We start from the raw sequence: 19,660 nt of genomic DNA on the forward strand, positions 1-19,660 counted from the left end.
TCATCGTGCCGTCTCCCTTTCAGGGGGCAAGCGAAACACAAGAGGATACAGTTCGCAGGCTTCAGGCAAGGGGCAGCCCGACACTATCCGAGTGATGTTGAGGCAATCCAGGCACAACAAGTCATTGAGCCACTTCTCCACGGCGTCCCCGGGTGCGTACCGGATCGACTCCTGCAGGGAAACCTCGTGCAGCGTTCGCGCTGTTCCCAAGACACAGGTGCAGCAAGAAACAATGATTAAATAGGTTTTATCGAAAAGAGCAAGACAAGCGTTCTGCTTTATCATTCTCACCTGGCATCCGCATAAACAATTCACACTGAGTGATTTCATGCTATTTGGGTGGCTGCTCAACACGCCATGACACCATCCCAAAGGATCTTACTAAGTCACGCAACCACGCCCTGAGACGGGGATCAATGAGAGTCTGGCCACCCGAATGCCTGGGTCAGGCTCCCAGCTGCCCCTGGCTTCTTGTTCCTCACCCCTTGGGGACTCAAGATCTCTGAGGGCAAGAAGGCTTGGTACTACCCATGATAAAGAATCCAGCAAGAGTCTGGGGAGACTTGCTACAACCTGCAGGGCCCATTCAGAGCTCTGGGGGTACCTGAGGCCAGTCTGGCTGTTGTCGTGGTCTTGTTCTCAGCGGTGGTGCTGATCTGGCTCTGGGCACTCTGTTGGCGGAGCTGCTGGATTAGCTTGAGGGACAGTGACCGGCCAGTGCCCTCGTAACTAGGAGCAGAAACAAAGGCAATTAGGCACAAGGCTGCAAATCCACTCTCTAGGAGACAAAGAACTATGTTTCTCATGCCACTGAAACCCCAGTCTCCTGCTCCTCAAGGACAGTACTGCTCACCCCTCAACTTTCAACACAGCATGTACTAGCCCAAAAGAGACGGACAGCACTGTGGCTCAGCCAGAGTCAAACGGCCTGGGCTCAAGTCCTAGTTCTATTTAACACCTCTGGGCAAGGAATATCACCTGTTAGCCTCATCCTCAAAAGAATACTATTCTACACACCTCACAGGACTGTGCCATGAACTAAAAAATTAAGGACTGGAAAGACGATGTCCAGAAAGCCTTTAGCATAATGAAACTGAAACAAAGCAAAGGGGTCAGTTAATGAGCATGGCCATTTGAAGTAACATGCTTGAAGGTATGACAGACCATTTCCAGTTTAGAAAAATCAAGATTCAACAGGTCCACCACCCCAGTAATTCTTTTCATTACTTTATTCAAAAGGTAATATAAAATAACTATGAAAAAAATTGAGAAAAAGCATAACCTGATCACTGAGTCAGCTCTGTCATTCCCCCTTATCTTGAGTTGCATAAGTGACTGGTGGGTGCAGAATGTTCGGTGGGTTTTCTTTTTTCAGGTACCATTCTTCCCTAGCACTCACTGATAGAAATATTTCCTCTTATTCAAATGTTACTTTTAAAGAATGACCCCAAAATGGCATTTATAAGTATCCTACCCCCCCACCCCACAAAATAAAGCTTTCTCAAAAGAGTTCCATTTACTGCTTAAAAAAAAAGAAAAAGAACAACAACAAAACTAAATGTTCTGTACTTCAAAGAAAATTATGAAAGTGGAAAAAAAAAAAACCAGAATGGGAGGAAATTTTTGTAAAACATGTCTAATAAGGGCCTTGTATACAGTATATAAAGAACCCTTAAATTCAACAATAAAAAGACAAATAGCCCAATTAGAAAAATGAGCAGAGAGCAGAGCATCTAAATACATGTCTAAAGAAGATATACAAACAACCAAAAAGTACCTAAGACACCACACGTCAGCCATCAGGTAAATGCAAATGAAGACCACAATAAGATACCACTTCATACCCTCAAGGATGGCTAGGTCAAAAAGGACATCAATGAATATCAACAAGGAACTAAAAACTGGACATATACTATAGGTGTGGATATAAAAATGGTGCAGGTGCTTTAAAAGGCAAACAGTCTAGTGGTTCCTCAGAGTTACACAGAAGTTACCAATCAACCTAGAATCCCACTGCTAGGTGTATACCCGAGAGAAGTGGGAGCACATCCACATAAAAACCTGAACATGAACGTTGATGCAGCATTAGTCCTAAAAGCCAAATAATGAAAACAGCCCAAATATCCATCAACAAATGAATGGAAAAACAAAGTGGGTAGGGGCATACAAAACAATTCTATTTGACCATAAAAAAGCTACATGGGTGACCCTGGACACATGGTAAGTAAAAGCAGTCAGTCAGAAAAGAACACACACGGTATGAAATGTCCAGGGAAGGCAAATCTATAGATTTAGAAAATAGATTAATGGTTCCCTAAAGCTGGTGGGTAGGGAGGGACCCGAAAATGATAGTTCAAGGGTTTCTTTTTGGGATGATCAAATTGTTCTAAAACTGCAGTGATAGTTGTATATACTCTGAGTATACCGAAAGTCACTGAATCATATATTTTAAATGGATGAGTTGTATGGTATGTGAATAATATCCTAAAAAAGTTATTGCCAAAAAAAGAGACTAAAATCCATTTTACTTAAATATTTTCAGGTTAAATAATACAGTCACAATAATATATCTGTAATACAGAATTATAACTCCAAGATGTGATTTCCACACAGATAATATGCAAACCATGTTATGTTCTTGCTCAAAATGAAATATGGACAGAAAATGTACAGCAAAATTCTCTCTAGGTGGCTGAATTACTGGTAATTTTTCTTTTTTCCAACTTATCTCCAACAAGCCTGAACTAAATATTTCAATTATTTTTTTAATACTTTATTTTTTTATTGACTTATTTATTTATGCATACAAGAACTAGTGTACAGGCCAGAGGTGCGGGGCCGGGGTGGGTGGGGGTTGTATGACAGGATTCACCAGAGATAGTGGGGAACAGAACAGGCAGACTGACTGAAATACACTGCTAAGGGGAGCAGCGGGTGAGACAGGGAAGGTTTGCTGCACCATGTGGGGAGCTCCCTGGCCAGCCGGGGATCGAACTCGGGCTGCAGATAGCTTCACAATGCTGTACTTATTAACCCCTTACACCACCAGGGAGGCACTCAATTTTTTTTTTTTAAAAGATTCTCAAGTGCTGATAAATTTTCTTACGACAATTATAAGTTACTTTAACACTATATTTTCACATCTTCCTAAGATATAAGACACTGATAATCACCATTCAAATACCCTTTATGTTCTAAATAGGGCCCACTGACAGAAGGGAATAGCCCTACCTGGTTACAACTTCAGCCATGTGCGACATCCACTCACCATCAGACCACAGGCGAAATCCAGTTTAAGAAACCAGCCCCCATCAGTAGAAGCCCCAAGAGTCAGCTATCTGCCCAGGCCCAGGCCACACGTGTCACCGGCCCTCTAATCCACAAGAACCTCCACCGGAACAAATGTACCCCGTGCTTCCCAACCATGGAGCCTTACCCGTTGATGGTGGATGCCATGAAAACAAGGTAGGGGCCCAGTAGGCTTTTCACCAGGGGGAGAGGGATGGCAGCAGCTTCATCAATCACCACAAGTTCAGCCTGGCCCAGCTTCACAGCATCTGCAGGATGTATATACTGTGGGAAAGAAGATTAACATTGCGCTGGCCACCTACTGCCACAGCTGTGAGCACTGGTGAGGCATCGTAAAGGCCACTCTCTTCCCCTTTCATTCTCTCTCAGTCCTCCTTCCCACTTTCCCATGGTAGGGCCAAAATGGAATGGCTTGGAGACTCCTAGGCCCAAATCAGCACTGGTGTGACCCTGGAGGAAAAAGTTACCTGACGGCTGCTTGAGAAACAAATCAGGTAAAAATGTAAAAATACCAGGCCCGGGGCCTCACCCAGTGCTAACAGGTTTATCTGTCTCTCTCTTTCCCTCTCCTGTCTTCTATGCTTGTCCCACAAGAACTCTGGCATCCTTGTGTGTGCAAACAACCCCTTCCATTTCTTCACGGCCTCCTGCTATTTTTGAAACTTGCAAAAGGCCACAAAGAGATGTTTTACAGGAGAGGACACCTGAATAGGCCAATTAACACAAAGATACTGAACCCACTAGTGACCAGTGCAATGCTGGAGAGAGGAGATCCCACGTCACACACTGACAGGAAGACTTAAAATAGCACAAAACACTCAGTGTTGGGAAGGATTTGGGGAAACAAAAACAACAACAACAAAAGTTCTTGTGTAAAGGTAAGTCAGAACAAACACTTTAAAGGAGAATTTGGCAAAATTCAAGAAAGCTGGAAAACCCAACAATTCCACTTTTAGAAACATAAATAAACTGTAGGCTATGGTGCTTAAAATCAGGAGATCTACAAGCTTCAGTTGGGACAAATTTTGAAAATAAATATGGAGTTAAAAAAAGGCAAAGCGAAAAAGGGGACTATAGTATGTTACCATTTGTGGACACATAATTATGTAGTAAAATATAAACACCTGAACTGAACAGAAACACACCAGTCTCAGAGCTAGGTCACCTATGGGGAATGACAGAAGGAAATGGGATAAGATGGGGTTTGCAAGAGGGACTTCAAGCATGTCTGTGACGTTTTACATCTCCAAAACAAAAACTTATGAAACATGAAACACTGGAAAAAGCAAATGCCAACATTTCTTTTTTTTTTTTTAAGATTTTTTTTTTTTAATAGAGGCATGTTTTTATTTATTTGTTTGTTTGTTTTGTTTATACATGCACTGGGGACAGTCAGAAGCGCGGGAGGGTGAAAAAATTCACCAGAGCCAGAGCGGGGAGCAGAACAGGCAGACCAACGAAGTACACTGCTGAGGGGAGCAGAGGGCGGCAGGGGAGGTCTGCGCACCATGTGGGACCCTCCTCCGGTGGCCGGGGAGCAGCCGGGGATTGACCGGCGCCGCGGAGGCTGCGGGCAGCTTTGCAACCCAGCGCTCTACCGCTGAGCCACCGGGGAGGCCCCCCAACATTTCTTAAACTGAGCGGTAGACATCTGAGTGTTGTATTGGTCTCTATTGTTCTGTACATTTGAAGTATTTCATTATAATAAGTAAGACTTTTAACTGCTTTGCCAGAAGTTGAGTGGTCAGAGAGACAGTGACCTCACTCACTGCTAACAGCAGGATGCACAGCCTCGATAGGGTCTCATGTCTTGGATTGTTAAAGGAAAAAACTAAACAGCACCTCACAAAAGCAGCAGAAACCAGCCCTCTGGGGAAGGCACGGGAGACTTGAATATTCTTTTTCTCAATTTCCAACAAGAAGGAAGAGGCCTCAAAAGGGAAATAAATGAAGCCTCATAAAGTCAGGTCGCCTTCTCTATGCTTGAACTCCAGTCTGGAGACAAATGGACCCTGGGAATACGAAAGGGTCTCTGATTACAAGTTCAACGAGCAGCAAGAGCTGAGCCAGGGAATTTCAGGCAAAAGGTTTCCATCTTAGGCTTTTTCTTTAGTTCTAGCAGGTCTCTATATTCTCACTGCCCGCAGTCTGCCCTCCACCCCACCATACACTCCAACTCCAGTCTTTCCACTTCTGTGCTGAGGGACTAAAGCAAAAGTGGAAAGAAATGTACAAAATGAGGAGATTCTAGAAAGACATAGTAAGGGAAAAAGATTCTTGAGGTAAAAAGGCTTAACATCATTTATAATCTGAACTCTATGATAAAAGGAATACCTCCCTGATGGGCATAAAATCATTCTGGCTACAGAGGACTGGAAGTTTATAGAGCTTTTGGGTAACACTGTCAAAAAAAAGGAAAATGGGCCACTGACTAAACCACAAAGATTGGAAGTACATTTTACAAAGTTCTCTTTTCCTTTTAAATGGCAAAGTTCTTGTTCTAGTCTCAGATGCACCATTTCAAAACCTGCAGTAACCAAAAGCAGTAAGAGTTGAGGTCAGAACAGTGGGTAGATTTCTTTTAGCTCATTAGCACGCTCACAACCCCACTTATTCAATTTTCAAGGGTCAGCTTTCTGGCTGCATAGTATTCCTTTGCCTGAATGTTTTTCTTTAGGATGAGGCTGAAAATCTGGAACAAGTTCATCATAAATCAACAACACTTTAACAGACATGCAATTACACAGGACACAAAATGACTATGAAAAAACCTCCTTCGTATCATTTAAATCTATCAGGACAATGGCCCCCATGGCAGAGTTTTCGACAAACCTCACCTGAATAGTCTGCCTGTGTTCCCGGAAAACATTCACTCTGATCACTGCTTTGTTAAATTCTGGATTTAGAGACTGAATAATCTCATAATCTAGATGCTCCTGATGAGAAAAGAGACAAAACAATGACAAACTTCAGGAACAAGCTTTAGAAACTAAATGTGAATAAACTAAGCAGGCATGCTAAAGATTTCCTCTGGATTTAAACCCAGCACTGAATCAAAATAAATTCTTATTCTAATGTCCTACCTGATACTGCAGGGCATCAAATCCTTTAAACACAAATTCAAACAGAGTGTGGAGGTTGTCTGGGCTGGGGGAGGTAACAAAGATATTGGAGTACCTATGGAACCAAAGAGGAAGGTTTTTTAAATTAGTAAATCTAACAAATGTTTAGAGAACTTAAAAAAAGAAAACATTTTTGTTTGCCCCTATCACACCAGTGAAAAAAAGTCCTAACACTTTTTGGGAGGAAAGTAAAGAAAAGCCAGACCTGAGTTTATTTTTCCTCCCAGACTCATGAAACCACATTAACGACTTGAGGGAAGCACATCCCCGCAATCAGCTACCGACAGCTCTGTCATCACGCCACCCAGGCTCTGTCTGCGCCAACAAGCCGTCAGCACGCAGAACTGGCCTGCTGCTCCCCAACCTGCGTCCTGGCACAACAGGCACAGCTCCCCATTCATCACCAGGGTGCTGAGAGGGTTTCAAACTGTGAAGCCAGACAGCTCTCCACCAGTGGTCAAGCCAAGGCCAGAGTGAACCTCCAAGGTATCCTTGCCCGGTCACTGAAATTCCCTGAGCTTAGGTTCATCCGTCTATGAAATGTACAAGGAGCTGTTAGGAACACCAAGGAGCTACTACTGCACATAGAGAAGGAGGTACATTCTAAATACATCAGATATGCCCGCAAAGTCAGAAGCATGGACTCCAAGGGAGTTGTATAAACCTTCCACCCAGGGCAAAAGAACAGAAAGTAACATCACATTCCAAAGCTGCACCTCAGAGGCAAACAAGATCTTTGATTGATCGAAATCATTAAAAATGTCAAACCTGTACTTTTTGTCAAACCTGTACTTTTGTCAGCAAAGCTGCCCATATACATTCTCATCTCAGGAGTTTTAGAGTTTCTTACCCCCTTTCTTTGCTTTTGCATGTTTGTTCAATCTTTAAAAAGTGATCACAAAGGCCCCAGGGGTGTGTTTGTGAATGTGTGCATGTGTCCACACACATTCGTGTGCACCTCTAGGAGGGGGCTGGGGGAACAGCATTGCTGCTTTCATCCAGAAACCCACGACCCTAGAGATCTCACACCAGGAGCCCCCACACTTAGGAAAGGTCTCCGCATACTGCTCCTACCCCCGCATACAGTTCCCGTAGAGCCCAAAGTTCCTAACGGTGGGGTGTCAGACCCCCTTACCCAAAAGCCACCGCTCCGGCAATAGCCAGCCCCAGGGCAGCAGACTTGCCCCTTCCTCGGGCCGCTGTGAGCGCAACAGTGCTCCTCAGGGTCTTTTCAGAGATCCCCTCAATGAATTTCAAGACAGCCTTGGCCTGTGGAAAGAAAAACACTGCGTTAGGTAGCTCCCGGAAGGCCAACTGTGAACCGTTTGCCACCACCAGGGGGGAGAAGCCAGATGACACCAAGTCTAAATAAAAAGGCGGGGTTTTTTTTAACCCCAGTTAAAGAATAATTCATTTCCAGCATCATTTTAGTTTCACCTGAAACTGTATACATGGCAAAATGGCCATCACAATAGGTCTCTTCACTATCTTTTCGCAGAAACTTTGCAACCTGCAATAAATACCATGTCACCGAACAGCCTCCCGGCTGTGCACCCGAACTCCTTGACGACTCTGCTGTGTACCTGGAAGTGGCGCCTCTCAGTCCAGGACAGCTCACGCTGCTGAAAGCCAGCTCAGTACTTGGGCTTCTACCTCCTGGGTCAGCTCCTCCTAGCCTGAGGCTTTAAATACCAGTCAGCTGTGGCTTGCCCCCCACTCACATCTTCACTGCAGATCACGCCATCACACCAGACTCTCATTCGCACAATTGCACGTTGCCCTCGTACCTCTAACAGCTCAAGCTCAAAACCAAACACCTGATGACCTCCCCAACAGGCACCAGATACCCTCCCCCATCTCTACCCAATTAGGTCAAAAGTCTTCTCTGCTTCAGCCCAGACCTGAATCACCAACAAATTCTGCCAGTGATCTGTTCAAAACAAAATCCTCCATTCCTCACCACTGTCCTCCTCTCTCTCCGGAGGAAGCAAACATCCTGTTCCGCTTCCATTATTCCAGTAGGCTCCTAATTAATTTTTCTGCTTCCCCTTCCACTGCCTTACGGTCTAAATTCAACAGAACAGCCAGAAGGATCCTTTTAAAATTAATCCAGGGTCTTTCTGGCAGCTGTGCTGAGAAGAGCCCCTAAACATAAACTCCCCCACGTGCCCCTGCCCCGCACGGAGTAAGTGCCAGCGTCCCTCCAGGAGCCTAAGTGGCCCTGTGCCCACCCCCAACCTCCATGTTTTCCTCTCCGCCTCTCCTGCTCCAGCCCAACCTCCTGGCTAGTCCTCACACACACCAGGGAGACGCCTGCCGCAGACCTACGTGCTTGCTGACCTCTCTGCCAGAAGCACTCTCCCTCCAAGAACCACATGGCACATTTCCTCAATTCCCGCAAGTGTTAGCTCAAACATCTCTTTTAAATGAGGCTTCTGTCATCACCATCCAGAACCCCAGCAAGCCATCCTCCCCTGGTACTCCCTAGTGCCTCCCCTTTTGCTCCTCTGAAAGCTTCTCCATCATATCTAGCACCTTCTACTACCCATGTGATGTGGTTATTTCCTTGATCCACAGGCTTTTCCCACCAGAATGGGGGGACAAGCTTCACGAAGCAGCTGGTATCCTTTTTTACTGCTGAGCCCAGTGCTGAGAGAAATGCCTGGCACCCATGAGAGGGAGTAAGATGCCAGCAGCACGGAATGAGGAGGAAGCACAACACTACTCGGGGGGGCCAACCTCTGCTCCCCCAGGGGCTCGACACCAGGACATTGAAACTGGGATGGTAGGGCCTGGCCTGTCCGTGAAGCGTTTCCTTACACATGCAGCATGCAGAGGTGACGCGAAACCATGCAGAGACGCAGGTCCAGGTAGAGGAAGGAAAGGAAGCAGAGGGGCTTCAGGAAGTCAGTCTTTCCAGGTGGAAACACTCAGAGGGGAAATGCTCAGAGGGGATTAAACCTACTTGCTTTGTTAGCCTTTGCTGAAGGCTTTGTTTTACCCTTTTTGTTTCTTCCCTTAGGGTACAGAAGTTACAAAATCTGATAAATTGTAACTAGAAAAACTGCACTGACAAAACAAATGCACAATATCTAAAAATGCATTCTAAACTGAAATTCTAAACCAATTCTAAACCATTCTAAACCAATGCAAAAAAGGAGACCGGTCTATTAAAAAAATATCAAAAACAGATGACCGATAACTCTATGAAAAAGGTACCTGATTCTCTCATAACTAAAGCAACAAAATTGGGGGAAGAATATAAAGTAACACAAATTAAAACAGAAATCCTACGTTCCCCATCAGATGGGTATAGACTTAGAAATTTAATAGTATCCAGTGTCGAAAGGCTGCAGGGAAGAAGTTTGTAGGGTAAGGTAAAAGTATCAGGCTTTTCTGCCCTCCCGCCATTAGGATAGATGACAGATCTGCGGTCCTGAATGCATGCCTGATGGCGGGCACCTAGAATAGGGTGTGGGCATAAATAGATGGGATTCACCTGGGCTAAGACTGGGCTTTTAAGGGCAGCGTCATGGGGACGCCAGCAGAAGCAGAGAAGCAGAACAAACAGGAGAGAAGTAGAGAGAACACCAGAGAACACCGGAGAGCCCAGAAAAAGTGAAGACTTGCTGGGGGCTGGGAGGCTGGCAGGCCAGCACCCCTGCCTGCTGTGTACCTGGTAAATCCCAATAAAAGCCTGCAAAAGCCACTGAGGGTTCCAGGATTCTCTCACTCCTCCTTTACCCAGTCTGCTGGGATCACAGAAAACCTGCTCCGTGGACATTCCTGCCCCTACAAGTTTCACACACTATCAGTGGATCCACAAACTAAAACAAGACTCATTTTAACATACACACTTGCAGGGTAAGTAATGGTCAGGCTTTTACGCCACTGGCCTCTGTGGCTATAACCTGCAGCCTTGAGTGCAGAAGACGCTTGGGAACGTGGGCACAGGGCACGCATGCCTGATGGTGGACACCTGGAGTATGGTGTGGGCACACCTGAGTCTGGAGGCTAGGGCAATAAGGATGGGTCACTCAGAAAATGGCTACAGTGAACAGGCCACCTCTCAAGAGGACGAGATAAGCTGTGAGAAGAGATCACAAGAGAACGCCAGAGAGAGCCCAAAGAAAGAGTAAAGATTTGCCAGGGGCTGGGAGGCCTGCCATCCCGGTTCCCTGCCCTCCCTGCCTTGCCAGCCTGCAGGCCTGCTCCACAACAACTGGCATAGAAAGAGCATTAAAGCCTGAAAAAGCCACTGAGGCCTCCAGGAATCTTCTTTACCCATCTGCTCGAACTGATAGAGAACCTGTCCTGTGCATGCTTGCACAACACCCTCACCCAGCAACTCTGGCAACGCATCCCGGAGACCACGCCCGCGCACATACCTGCAAGAGCATCCGAACAGCACAGCACTGATTAACACAGCAGGAACGACGGGATCAACCCAAATGTCTAACGGGACCAGTGCCCCGCCCAGCGTGACTCCTCTGCATATTGAAAACACGCCCCTTCACGGGCTCAGAAGGAGCTGCCGGACTCACAACAGAGGAGATGCTCCCGTGTGCAGCGCCAAGTGGAAAGGCCTCTTTCGACTCCTAATCCATGTTGACAGATGTGGGTTTTTTGTTTGTGCTGTTTTTTGCCGTGGGCCATCTTGCCCGCTGTATTTCTATTACTTTATTTACTTAGATTCTGGTGCGCTATAATTGACCCAGGACACATTTGTTTCAAGAGCGCCACACAATGACTGCAAAATGACCACCACCCTCAGTCTAGTTAATAATCGTCACCACACACCACACACAGTCACAGATTTTTCCTTCACTGTGGTCCTTTGTTTCGTTTTTAACATTACCATTGGTTTTGTAGTTTCTCCCTCTTCCGCCCTTTCCCCTCCCTCTCTGTCATCCCACCCCCTGGAGAGAAAACGGATACCAGCGAGTATTCAAGGCCTGGGCTGCAGAGGGCGCTCTGGAGCTAGAGATTCTCCTCCCAGAATGAAAAGGGAACCCAGCCTGTAGACACTCAGGGCCGCATGGAGGCATTTACCGTAGCTGTTCCAGCACGAGGGCAGGGCCCAGCGCCACAGGGCCAGTGCTGCTGCTCAGGCTCAGGCAGGACAGAACCGTGAACACGCCTGACAGCTCGAAGGCCACTGGGGCAGGCCCAGTCAGCTCCAGCATAGCCCAGGAGACACTGGAGAAGCCAAGTTTACTGGCCCTGGGCGCCTCCAGGAGCACAAAATGGCAAACTGGCAGCTCTAACCAGCCTGTGTGCACAACACCCAGAGGGCCCTGAGCACACCTCTCGCTGGAACCAAGAAAGAACAAGAGGCCTGAAGCTAGCCTCTCTACAAAGCTTACACACAAACCTTCATGGTACGAAAACAACTAAAATGAAAGAATGCAGATACACCACCTTCTCTGGGAAAAGGGCCAGGGGATGCTCTTTAAACTCAACCTGCAGCTCTCTGAACTATTAACTCAGAGTGGAGAGGGGACGTGCTGGACTTCTGTGCTGAGCGCTGAGCAGCCTTGCTGGAGCTGCACATGTTGAGTGCTAGTGAAAAGGCCTTTCCCCAGGGAGGAGCCAGTCTTGACCCATCCTAACTCAGCCCATACTGCTTGCTGTACATGCGTGTCCCCCTGCAATGTTTGCACCGAGTGGGAGGCATTGAGGCCACTCACCTGGTCGAGGGTCTTACAGCAGTCCACGAGCACGCCCACAGGCTGGGTGTCCTGCAAGCTCTCCTTCAACTCTCTCAGCTCCAGCTCTGAAGGACCGAGACTCTCATCCTACCAGAGAGGAAAGGAGGGGAAGGTTTGCCACGGGAGAGTCAACACAGAAAGCGCGGCCTCCCCCAGACTACCCGACCCCTGGCAGACTCACAGGGGTCTGGGGAGGTAGGGCCTCAATGCTGGCAGCGTGGGAGGAGATGGGCAGGATGTTGAGCTGGTCGTCGATGACAAGACACTTCTTACAAGAGGCCAGAGAGAGAATAAATCTGAGGAACAAACCACCACAATGAGGAATTGGGTGGGGACCCAATGTCTACACAAGCATAGAATCATTTGGAAAATCATTTGGCCCAAACACTTCTAAAGGAGCAGAGAAAGAGTGGGGTGACGGAGTCTCCTCTGCAAGGTCCCTGCACAAGCTTTTACAGCAACAAGGAAACCAAAACTCTCTTGAGCCTGATCACACACACACACCCCTCCTGTGTATCTCCACCATTCCCCAAGTCATCTGGCCCTGCCCATGGCCTCCCCTAGGCTCACCTGTCAGCACTAAGGTGGGTCAGGCTATCCTTAGGTGGGGAATTCCAAACCCACCCCTCAGGATCGCCAGTCACACAGGAAAACAAACACAAATGGACAGACCTTCTGTCATAAGGGGAAAAAATATAAAAGAAAAAAGAGGAACTCTCCCTTAAGAAACATAAATGTTCCTGGGTATAGAAAAGCCTGTTTCGCTATAGATTTCAAACTCCTTCCCAACAGCAAGGAAAGGGCCTCATGCACCATTTCCAGCCTTGGTTCCATGGGGTAGCACAGCAGCCTCCAGCCTGATCCTTCTCCTGAGTAAGCGCAGCAGAGATGGTTAACATCAGAAAGGTCCCGGGCAGATTTCTAAACCTAGCACTGCAGACATTCCAGGCCAGATGATTCCTTGCTGAGGGGCTGTTCTGAGCATTCCAAGCAGTTTAGCAGCATCCCTGGCCTCAACCCACCAGATGCCTGCAGCATCCCCCTCCAACCCAAGTCGTGATGATCAAAACACATCCAGACATTGCCAAGTGGCCCCAGGGGCAAAATCACTCCCTTGAGAACCACAGTTTCTAAGATCTTTCACGGACCACTAACTGGTCTTTCCTAAAAAGAGCTTTGCAGTCAAGTTGATTTGGGAAACAATCAAAATGATCCCTGCTGCTGCAAGACTTTTCAGAGGCTACAAGAGACTAATGTCAATCATCATAAGGAAAAAAGAGTAATGGTGTTTCTCAGGCATATTTGGCCAGGAAACCCTTGTGCTAAAGTTCTTATCACAGCAATACTGTTCGAGGAAGCAGTGATGCAGACCTATCATCCTCTGACAGGAGATTGAGCTACGCGCTAGAGGGAGACATGGAGAAGGCACAAACAGACAGAGCTGGTCTCTTGGCCCTAGCTCTCCATTCACGTCCACTGTTCCCACTTAGCTTCTCAAGTATCCCTCCAACCGCCAAGGCTTCCCTTATGGGCCACTGCACAACCTTCCCTCACACAGAAGCAGACAGTGGTTGGGTTCAAGCTCAAAATATTCCTCCCACTGTGGTTCTCCACAATGAAGGGGCTGAGATGTGCTACAAACCCACCTCTCGTTAAATCTTCCCACCACATCCTGATGGGCCTCGGTCCTGTATCTTGAATGCACATCCTGAAAGAGACAACACCCATTAGCAGAGGCATCCAGTGTCGGCACTCAGCAAAGGAGGCCCAGGGAAGTGAAATCCACTCCAACAAAACCTGCTGTGCCAAAGTGGCCCAGGGCTCCCTGCTGGAACTGAAGCAAGTAGCAAAAGTAACGGCTCCTGTTACAGCCAATTTCCCCTTACTTCATCTCTTGAGTTTTTCTACCTTTTAACCAGCATCATAAAATGGATTTCTGCCCAGGTCAGTGCCAGGCATGCTGGGTATACTCTTCCAGGGTCTGGGAAAATACCAGCAAGGAACACAAGTTCCTGCTCCCATGGAATTTAGAAACTACCACAGGAAGACAGACAATAAACAAATATGTAACTTTAGATCAAATGCTCTGAAGAAAAAAAAAAATCAGGTTAAAGAGTGACAGGCAGAACCATCTAATCTGAATAGAGTGTGAGAGAGACCACACTGTCAAGGTGACATCGAACAGGGCCTCAAATGCAGTGAGGCAGTCAGCCATGTAGATATTCCCTTGGGAACAGCTAGTGCAAAGGCCCTGAGTGTAGCATGTGCTGGGCACGTCTGAGGACCTCTGAGGAGGCCATAGGGACTATAGCAACAATGATGACATGTGGGGTGGGGTCAAACAGGTACTAAGAGTTGAAGAAAGCCCATTTTACCAGATGAACACAGTTCACAACACCCTGAGGCCAATATTAATGCCATTCTTGAGCAGTTGGGCCTTGGGCATGACTCAAAACCTGCCTCATGGAAGTTCCACATGGCAATTAGAATATTGCCATTCCACACTCCATTAGAATATGGAGTCCTGGGCCTCCCTGGTGGCGCAGCGGTTGAGTGCTGGGTCCGCAGCCTCTGCAGGGCCGGTTTGTTCCCCGGCCGCCGGGCGAGGGTCCCACATGGCGGGCAGACCTCTTCTGCCGCCCGGTGTTCCCCTCAGCAGTGTATCGTCAGTCTGCCTGTTCTGTTCTCCGCTCTGGCTCTGGTGAATTCCCTCACTCTCCCGCGCTTCTGACTGTACCCAGTGCTTGTATAAATAAATAAACAAACCAAAAAAAAAAAGAATATGGAGTCTGAGAACAGCTTTGCATCCAGGGACACATGCATTGTTCTAACCATGTCCTCAGCTTTGGGAGAAAACTTCTCCACCCAGAATTGAAGTTCTTGCCAAACCAGGAACGGCATGAGCAATGCTACATCATTACCCACTCGGATGAGGGCCAGTGAGGAAGTCCGTACCTGGTCCCTCTTTGCAATATACAAATTTGCACTGGCACGACTCTGCAGAATACCATTTCTGAAACTGAATGAAATAACAGCTGCATCATCTTTGAATATCACAGGAGTAAGATTTGCAAATATCTGAAAGCAAATGCAAAACTCAGGGCCACAGAGATTTCTCAGCAATGTCTTTGTCATTGGTTTTAGTCAGAGAGTTCCCAGTCCACAGGTGCTCAACAAGAATTCATAAAAGAAAACGAGCCACAGCAAAAACACAGATTGATTTGAAGCCCCACAACTAAATTAAAAAGCAGACACTCACCATGGTCATCGTGTACAGCTGCTTGAGTGAATTCATGGTCCGCAGGAGGATAACCACCAGTCCCCCACCTTCTACCGTCTCTACAGTCCTGGCCAGTAAGTTTGGAGTTAAGGCTTCAAAGTCCTGGAAAAAGGACAACTTAGAAAGGGATGGTCATGCCAAGAAGCTTAACCAAGGGCCCAGGACTTCAGAACACAAAATGAAGACCAACTCCTATCTCACAGGGCTCTCCTCAGCCCCCACGAGAGCCCAGCCCTGGAGAATAGCTGTACCTGGCTTTATAGGTCAAAGCATTTCTCATAATCTCTGAGAAAATCCTATGTGGAAAGATGTCCTCCAATCTTCACTGATTCACACTTGAATTTCAGAAATATCTCAAATTCATTTTCTGACATGTCTATAGTCTGAACCTGCCTGACAAAACTCATCTGCACCACACGGGGGAGCTACCACTTAAAGAAACCATCATCACTGCAACTGACAACAGGGGTCACAGAAACACTCCCTGTGATCAGAGGAGAGTGGGGCACAAAGTTCTTTTCTGGCTTTAGAACATCTAGTCACAATATCTCCTCTCATTTCTTAGTTTACATACATATTGTAAGGTATGATTCTAAAATTTAGGTAACTGCAGGCATCATTGTACATGCTTATAATACAAACACATCGAGATTGATGCCTAAGCATCTGGGGGGGAGTCACAGGTATCAAGAATCAAAGATCGCTAGAACTCAAAACAAAAAAAAATGTGAAAGTCTATTAAACTGCCAGGCAAGAGAAGTGACACCAGTAAAGAAATTTACCAAGTAGTTCTCTTCTGAGGGGAAAAAGTGGGGAGAAGGGTTATACTAATCAAGCACTCTGTATAGGACATGAGTGCACAAGTCTGTGCCCAACGAAGACTTTGGTTAGTTCTACTAAGGATTTGGGGTCCTAAGGTAAGTAGAAGTTCATGCTGCTAAATTTATCAGCTTTAGGATCTCTAAGCAAGGGAATTATCAAATTTCCTTTGGAAAGTGACCAAACCCCCCACTGGTAATGCTTGGGGGGGAGAGGGAGGATTGTGAATCATCTCTCTTTAATGTACACTGTTCTTGTGGGAAACCAAGCAGCCCAAGCACCCCTCAATGCCCTGGCTCCAGGCACAGGCTGGAGAAGTCACCCACCTGGAGAACACACATGCCAAAGGTATTGCCCAGGATCTTGTGGGTCTCGTTGTAGTAGCAGTAGCGTATGTTTGTGGCCGCTACGAAGAGTTCAAAGGGGTCATCTTGCTTTATGTTCAATGTTCCATTCTTGATTTTTTTCTGTAGCTGTCGCATTCTTTTCTTCCTGTGACTGCAATCACCCCCCACCCCCACAATCCCCGGAGAGTCAGTTAACCAGTAAGGCTGAAGAGTCGGGAGCAGGGGACAGGCTCAGTGATCACCCACTTAGACCTTCAGAGCTAGAAGAAATCTTGGAAATTGTGTGGCCAACACCTCACTTTAAAAGGGAAGACAACCAGAGAGGAATTGAGCAGAGCAGTTTAAAAAGATGGGCTTTGGAGGGAGACAGTAATAAGTCTCTGTGTGAACCCTGCTTTTCTGTCACCTGCTACAGATACTTCACTTTAAAAGAAGGGTAAGGATAGGACCAAAGCCTCACAGAGTCAGAGCTTGAAACCAAACTAAGTGGCCTCATCTGAGACTCAAGTCAAAGATTCAATGACATGGTGCCGCTCCCCAGGTGATCTGGAAAGGGCAGGGTGACAGCAGGTTACTTTATTCATTTGTTCTAAATTCATCCACCTCCTTCCCTAGACTGCGCAGTTCTGTTCTCCAGGGAAGCTCTACACTATGACAATACTTATACAGGATACCAGGGCTAGAACGAAATCTGGACATCTCTCAGGAATTGCTGAATGGCTCTTATGACACCCCAAATATATAACTATCATTTACCTCTTTCTTTTACAGAAAGTGAAAACAAGAAAGCTCCAGAATTGAGTATTAGAGCAAATCAAAATTTTACCATAGTTCTCTAGTGAACAGCTAGAACCAAGGAGAAGGGGGGAGAAAAACTGTTGTATTTGACATTAGGTTAATGATGACTTTCAGTGGCATAACTTGGTTAGAAGGGAAAGTCAGACAGCAAAGAGGGTGGCTAGAAAGTGCAAAAGGCTTCTGTTTCAAAGTGTCTGGCAGGGCCTCCCTGGTGGCACAAGGAGTTAAGTCATAGCACTATGGAGCTATCCACAGCCACTGCAGCACAGCACGATTCGATCCCCAGCTGGCCAGGAAGCTGACCCACAAGGCACAGCAGACCTCTCCTGTCTCGCCTGCCGCTCCCCTCAGCAGCGTATTTCAGTAGATCTGCCTCTTCTGTTGCCCACTCTGTCTCTAGTGAGTGACACTTCTGGCCTGTACCCTCACTCCCCACACTTCTGGCCTGTACCCCAGTTCTTGTATGCACAAATAAATAAATCTTAAAAAACAAAAACAAAGTGTTTGGCAATAAAAATAAGAGAAAATGCTAACCTGAGTAATAAAGCTGGCTATGTAGGTAGTCACTTGGAGAGGGTGGGGGATAGAAAGTTGAGCACATTTACAGGGAAAAGGAGAAAGTTTCAAAGGAGAGTGGAGTGGCCAGCACAGGGAAAGCGGTAAAGCTCCTGAAGAAGGGAGAGAAGAGACCCAGAGTACAGAGAGGGATTGGCTTTGGACAGGGGGATGAGACACAGCTTCCTCAGAAACAAAATGTTAAAAAAAAAAAAAAAAAAAGAGTGAAGACGTAAATTTGAGGGAGGGAGTGGCAATTTAAGGAACTTGCATTAGACAGGCTTACTCAGTTTTAAAAGGAAGAAAAAATATCAAAGAGAAAGCCAGGAATTGGGCTGGGAATTTAATGAATAGAATTTGAAACTTATTGTCAGGAATGAAGAAAGGACATTGGCTCTGTTTTTCAACTTGAAAGTGTCCTCAGACACAGAAGCTCCATAAAAAGAGCCCTGTAACACTGTGTCAAGGAATCACTTCCTGGCATTTAACTAATGAGGAGGAATTGTAAATGGTGTGGGAGACTCACAGGGCCAAGCTCACCTGCTAAAGCCCAGCTCTTTCTTGTAGCACCACAGCACTGAAGGTCGAGCCTTCACAGTTGCTTTGGACAACATGTGATGAAGAATGACCACCTGTCAAAGGAAAAAAAAAATCACAGAGGGCCTCCCCGGTGGCACAGCAGTTGAGTGCTGGGTTGCGAAGCTGCCAGCAGCTTCTGCAGCGCCGGTTCAATCCCCAGCTGCTCCCCGGCCACTGGAGGAGGAACCCACATGGTGCGCAGACCTCTCCTGCCGCCCGCTGCTCCCCTCAGCGGTATACTTTGGTCCTTCTGCCTGCTCTGCTCCCGGCTCTGGTGAATTCTCTCACCCTCCCGCGCTTCTGACTGTACCCAGTGCTCGTATAAATAAATAAATCTTTAAAATAAAAAAAAAAAAATCACAGAATCTCAGACAATGACCTCATTTGAGAAATGTGGAGACTAAACTGAGGGCCGGTGAAAGGAAGTGCCCAAGATCACAAGGAAAGTAGTGACCAGGGTGGTGTTAAAAACAGGGACACATCTACTAAGGCTTGTGCTCAGTCCAACTGAATCATAAAAAACTGTTAACTTCTCTGCTAAAATTCTAAATGCAGACGCTTTATCACTTCCAAATGCAAAGGAAGGTTCTCTCTAGGTATTTTAATATAAAAGAAAGCTAGCGAAAGGGACCTTAATGTAATTATGTGCCAAACCTCCCAGAGGTCCCATAATGTGAGGATTCTTTGCAACAGGACACAGTTACCAAATCTTACCTGGTCCTTTCCCCGATCTCCAACTACAACAAATAGAGATCTTTGCCGCTCAGCTACCCCATTCTCAATGAGAATGCGGATCCGGTTATCTACTTTCTTCCGATGCATGATGGAAGACTATCACTAAAACAAAAAGAAAAGAAACAACTAGACATGAACACCAAATTCTGGGAGAACAATATTAGTAGACTTCCTCCTGTGAAGCCAGAGCTGTTAGGCATATTTATATGCGTAATCTCACTTAACTTTCAAATATCTCTCCAGGAAAGGCATCAATCTCATTTTCAAAATTAGGAAACAGGCTTTTGAGATGAAAAAAAAAAAATGTTCCCTCAAAATGGGAAGTCACCTCTACTGAGATGTTTTTTAAATAGGAAACGATGTTTTAAAAAGTAGATTAAAAAATATAATGGATTATCTGTAAGA

The 19,660-nt window shown here is 46.4% G+C and overlaps 1 protein-coding gene across 2 annotated transcripts in view; it reads right to left on the minus strand.

Annotated features, from left to right (window-relative positions):
* NAT10 (N-acetyltransferase 10) overlaps nt 1-19,342 on the minus strand; it is a gene marked incomplete at its 5' end in the record, with an annotated part of 31,645 nt that extends 12,303 nt beyond the window's left edge. For both annotated transcript variants that reach the window (XM_084243637.1, XM_084243636.1), the window contains 13 exons: nt 50-200; nt 605-729; nt 3,437-3,573; nt 6,147-6,245; nt 6,393-6,486; nt 7,567-7,700; nt 12,122-12,229; nt 12,324-12,438; nt 13,789-13,850; nt 15,402-15,524; nt 16,568-16,739; nt 18,482-18,573; nt 19,235-19,342. In XM_084243637.1, the coding sequence (XP_084099763.1) occupies nt 50-200; nt 605-729; nt 3,437-3,573; nt 6,147-6,245; nt 6,393-6,486; nt 7,567-7,700; nt 12,122-12,229; nt 12,324-12,438; nt 13,789-13,850; nt 15,402-15,524; nt 16,568-16,739; nt 18,482-18,573; nt 19,235-19,342 (1,520 nt within the window). The remainder of the gene's footprint in view (nt 1-49; nt 201-604; nt 730-3,436; nt 3,574-6,146; nt 6,246-6,392; nt 6,487-7,566; nt 7,701-12,121; nt 12,230-12,323; nt 12,439-13,788; nt 13,851-15,401; nt 15,525-16,567; nt 16,740-18,481; nt 18,574-19,234) is intronic.
* Between the last annotated feature and the right edge of the window lie 318 nt (nt 19,343-19,660).

Source organism: Talpa europaea (assembly GCF_964194135.1).
Source record: "Talpa europaea genome assembly, chromosome: 1".
NCBI classification, from domain to species: Eukaryota; Metazoa; Chordata; class Mammalia; order Eulipotyphla; family Talpidae; genus Talpa; species Talpa europaea.